The 4,235-nt window shown below is 38.2% G+C and overlaps 1 protein-coding gene across 1 annotated transcript; it reads right to left on the bottom strand.

Moving 5' to 3' along the window:
- Positions 1-1,889: 1,889 nt before the first annotated feature.
- On the bottom strand, positions 1,890-2,801 carry LOC110695458. The gene has a single exon (XM_021872689.1). The coding sequence runs from the start codon at positions 2,799-2,801 to the stop codon at positions 1,890-1,892; it is 912 nt and encodes a 303-aa protein (XP_021728381.1).
- Positions 2,802-4,235: the final 1,434 nt, after the last annotated feature.

Here is a 4,235-nt window from a genome sequence, read left to right on the forward strand (position 1 = left end):
CATTTTCATATAATTTAAGATAATAAACTACAGTTATATCATATAGTACATCACTATATTTACTAATATTTACGAGAGTTTCAAACTCATGTAATAGTGTAGTACATCACTAGATGATTATTTGTAATCACTTTATTCAATAGAGAAAGTATGTACAACTATATGTGGTAAGTCGTATTCATATTTCAAAGTTATTCAGGTTGACATCTCCAATGTAGATATCTTGTCCTATTCAAAGAATTCTTATCAATGAACCTTAAATAGCTTAATCAACTAGTTAGCATTATCATTTAGTTAATATTATTTACCTTCATGTAGATATAAATTTCTTACTTAATTTCCCATAATGTAAACAATCAATTAATTACTTACTCCATAAACTAATCCTATCATCATATTCTAATCCTATCATCATAGGCTAATCTCTCACTGAATAAATTAATTACAAATATGATATTTTCTAATCTATAATTTTTAAGTATGAATTACCTAATGTCCAACTAATCTAATAAGGCACATTTAAATTATGAGCTAACATCATAATATAACAAAGTTATTGTGACAATTAGTAATACAATCAAATCATGTATGAAGTAACATAAATTAAATATAATGAAATTATGAGCTAATAACTTCTAGATTATTATTCATATTATACCTAATGTAAAGTATTACTCATTAATTCATAAATTAGGAGATAAAGGATAGGATCCGCCCCAACTATTGCGGTAATGTTAGAGTATTAATGATATTTAAATATTAATAAACTCCTTGAACATTTATAGTGTAAGATTATGCTAGAGTGTTGATGATATTTAAATAGAGCATTAAGTAAAGAATTTATCTTCCATATCCTCTCCTTCAAGCAAGTGAAAATAACTTTTTTTTATTTTCCGATCATAGTAGGCAACCCTATATATTTTCATGTCTCTCCACTTCACGAACCCCAAGAGTATTAATGATAGCATTTCTCCGATCACTAGTAACACATTTACTAAAGGCAACCTCTGTCTTCCCCAGATTAACTTTCTGACTAAATGCTCTTTCATACATACTAATGATTTCAGCAATTTTCGGCACTCATGTAGAGTAGCTTTAGCAAATAAAATACTATCATCCGCAAAGAAGAGATGCGAGATCCTCGAACCCGATTGACTGATTTTCACCCCACTAAGTTTTCTTTCAGATACAACTTTAGAGATCAGAGAAGAGAAAGCGTCTGCACATAAGAGAAACAAATGGGGAGAAATAGGATCACCTTGTCGGAGACCTCTAGACGGGGAGACCGACCCATAAATATCACCATTCACCTTAAAAGAGAAAGAAACACTCGAAATACAATCCATCACTCGCCGAATCCAATTAGCACAAAAATCCATTTTATACATCACTTTTTCCAGAAAGCACCATTCAACCCTATCATAGGCCTTACTCATATCTAGTTTGAGAGCAACTGTCCCGTGTCTACCCTCGCCTTTCCTTTTCATATAATGAAAAATTTCAAACGCAATCAAGGCATTATCATTAATTAGACGACCCGGAACAAAAGCACTCTGATTTATAGAAATAATCTCATCAAGAAACAACTTCAACTTATTCGCCATAGTTTTTGAAATAGAAATAATCTCATCAAGAAACAACTTCAACTTATTCGCCATAATTTTTGAGATTATTTTATAAATCACATTGCAGCAACTAATGGGCCTGTATTCTGTCATATTCTTAGGATCATTGCACTTAGGAATAAGTACAATACAGGTTTTATTAATTTCAGAAATATTATTAAACCCCTCCACCAATTTTGCACAAGTCTAATAATATCAGAGCCAAGAATATGCCAGAATTTTTGAAAGAATAAAGCGTGCATACCATCCGTACCCGGGGCTTTGTTAGGGTGCATTTGGAACAAGGCATTTTTTTTTTATCTCCATAGCAGTCGGCTCTTCCTCAACCACGACATTCATAGAATCTGTAACAATCGAGCTTAAACCCTCCGTAGCAGCCTCGAACTCAGTTGGATTATCAGAAGAAAAAAGATTTGAAAAATAATCGGCCACAATGTTGCAAATCTTCTCGTCCTCATCCCTCCATACCCCATCTTTGTCAAACAAACCATCGATGCGGTTCTTCTTCTTACGTTGGCTAGCTTTTCGATGAAAATATGTTGTATTTTTATCCCCATCCCTCATTTCATTTGCACGAGCCCTCGCATACCAATACGATTCCTCCAACCTTCTCAGCTCCCCTAGTTCATTCGATAGTTTTTCACAGCAATCCAACATAGCAGCATCAATATGACCACCTTGCGCCTCTAACAATTCCTTCTCTAATCTTCTGATTTTCTTCTGAGTTTTTTTGAAAGTGGTAGCAGACCACTTTTTAAGGCCCAAAGCACATTGTTCAATCCGCTGATGTTCCTCCAAGCCTTCACTTTCGCCCCAAGCTTTCGAGATCACCGCTTCACAAGAGTCGCTCGAGAGCCACATAGCCTCGAACCTAAAAAGTTTACCGCCCTTGCCTCTGTCATAGTAATTCAGTGTATCTAACATAATCGGAGCATGATCGGATTCTTCACGCACAAGGTGCTTAACTGAGAAATTTGGGTGCATCTCACACCAATCATCATCCCCCCAAAATCTATCTAGTCTTTCTCTGATCAAATTCTCCTCTGATTTCCCCCACCGCCACGTAAATTTGCACCCCTTGTATCCTAGATCTTTCAATCCACACACATCAATGGCATACCGGAAAGCATCCATCATACACTCTCTTCTAACCACTCCACCCTCCTTCTCCGACATACTCACAATTGAATGGGTGGAAAGAGAGGCTTCTTTCGAAACCGGGGAAGGAAGTTCTAATCAAAGCTGTGGCCCAAGCTATTCCTACATATATGATGAGCATATTTAGAATTCCGGATGGGTTAATTGATGAAATTCACAATCTTCTTTGCCGGTTTTGGTGGGGTTCGAGAGAAGATGCAAAGAAACTTCATTGGCAGAGTTGGGAGAATTTGTGTCTCCCTAAGGCCAAAGGGGGTTTAGGCTTTCGTGATTTAAAGTGCTTTAATCAGGCCCTTTTAGCTAAACAACTATGGCGACTTCATTCGAATGAATCGACCTTGCTTCATAAATTTCTGAAAGCGAAGTACTTTAAATACTCCAACGTGTTGGCAGCATGTCGGGGTTATGATCCAAGCTTCTCGTGGAGGAGTATGTGGGGGGAAAAAGGCTTACTTCGTGATGGGCTATTATGGAGAATTGGGGATGGCAGACAAGTTAGAGTGTGGAAAGACCCATGGTTGGTGCTTGAGGGGCGTGTGTTTTATCCAAATAAGCCGACTGATTGTGATGATGAAATGAAGGTTAGTGATCTGTTTAGGGATGGCTATGCTGAGTGGGATGTGGAAGAAATTGAAAGAATGTTTGCTCCAGAGGTGGGTGCGCGCATTCTGGCAACTCCCCTGTCATCAAAACAGCGTGCTGATACTATGTATTGGCAATGTGATAGGAGGAATGTTTATACGGTTAGGTTGGCTAAATTGGGCAATGATGAACAATCGCAGCAGACTAATGATGATGCTATATGGCAATCCATTTGGCGTATTAGTAGTCCTCCGAAATTGCAACATTTTATTTGGAGTGTTGTGAAGGGTAATTTGGCAGTGAAGGATAGATTAGTATTCAGGCATATTACTCAAGATTCGTCATGCCAAGTCTGTGGGGCGGAAAAGGAAACAATAATACACTCCTTGCTCGAATGTAAGGCTGCAAAGGACATCTGGGCGCATAGTGAACATGTGGGGAGCTTGGTTGATGCTCCTACTTCCTCTTTTGCTGAACTTTGGGCATGGTTGAATTGTAAATTCAGTGGAGAGGTGGTGAGGCAGTTAATTACTCTTATGTGGGCAGCTTGGAGGTGTAGGAATCTTGCTGTGTTTGAAGAAGAATGCTCACATCCTGTCATGGTAGCTGCGGGTTTCCTCCGTATGGTTTCAGAGTATATCTCTTATGGTCAACGTGTCTTCAAGCAACCTGTGATTACTGGTGCTGGAACAAGTGCGACAAGATGGTCTTCCCCTCCAATTGGTTATATTAAGGTAAATACCGATGCTCATGTGCCTTCAGTTGGAATGGTAAGCTTGGGTGTAGTGTGTAGGTATGCTTAGGGGTCAATTATTGCTACGACAACAAGAAAAATCCACTTAACGTCTCCAGAGTGTGCTGAAGCGCTGG

This window comes from Chenopodium quinoa, unplaced genomic scaffold (genome assembly GCF_001683475.1).
Source record: "Chenopodium quinoa cultivar QQ74 unplaced genomic scaffold, ASM168347v1, whole genome shotgun sequence".
Classification (NCBI taxonomy): Eukaryota; Viridiplantae; Streptophyta; class Magnoliopsida; order Caryophyllales; family Amaranthaceae; genus Chenopodium; species Chenopodium quinoa.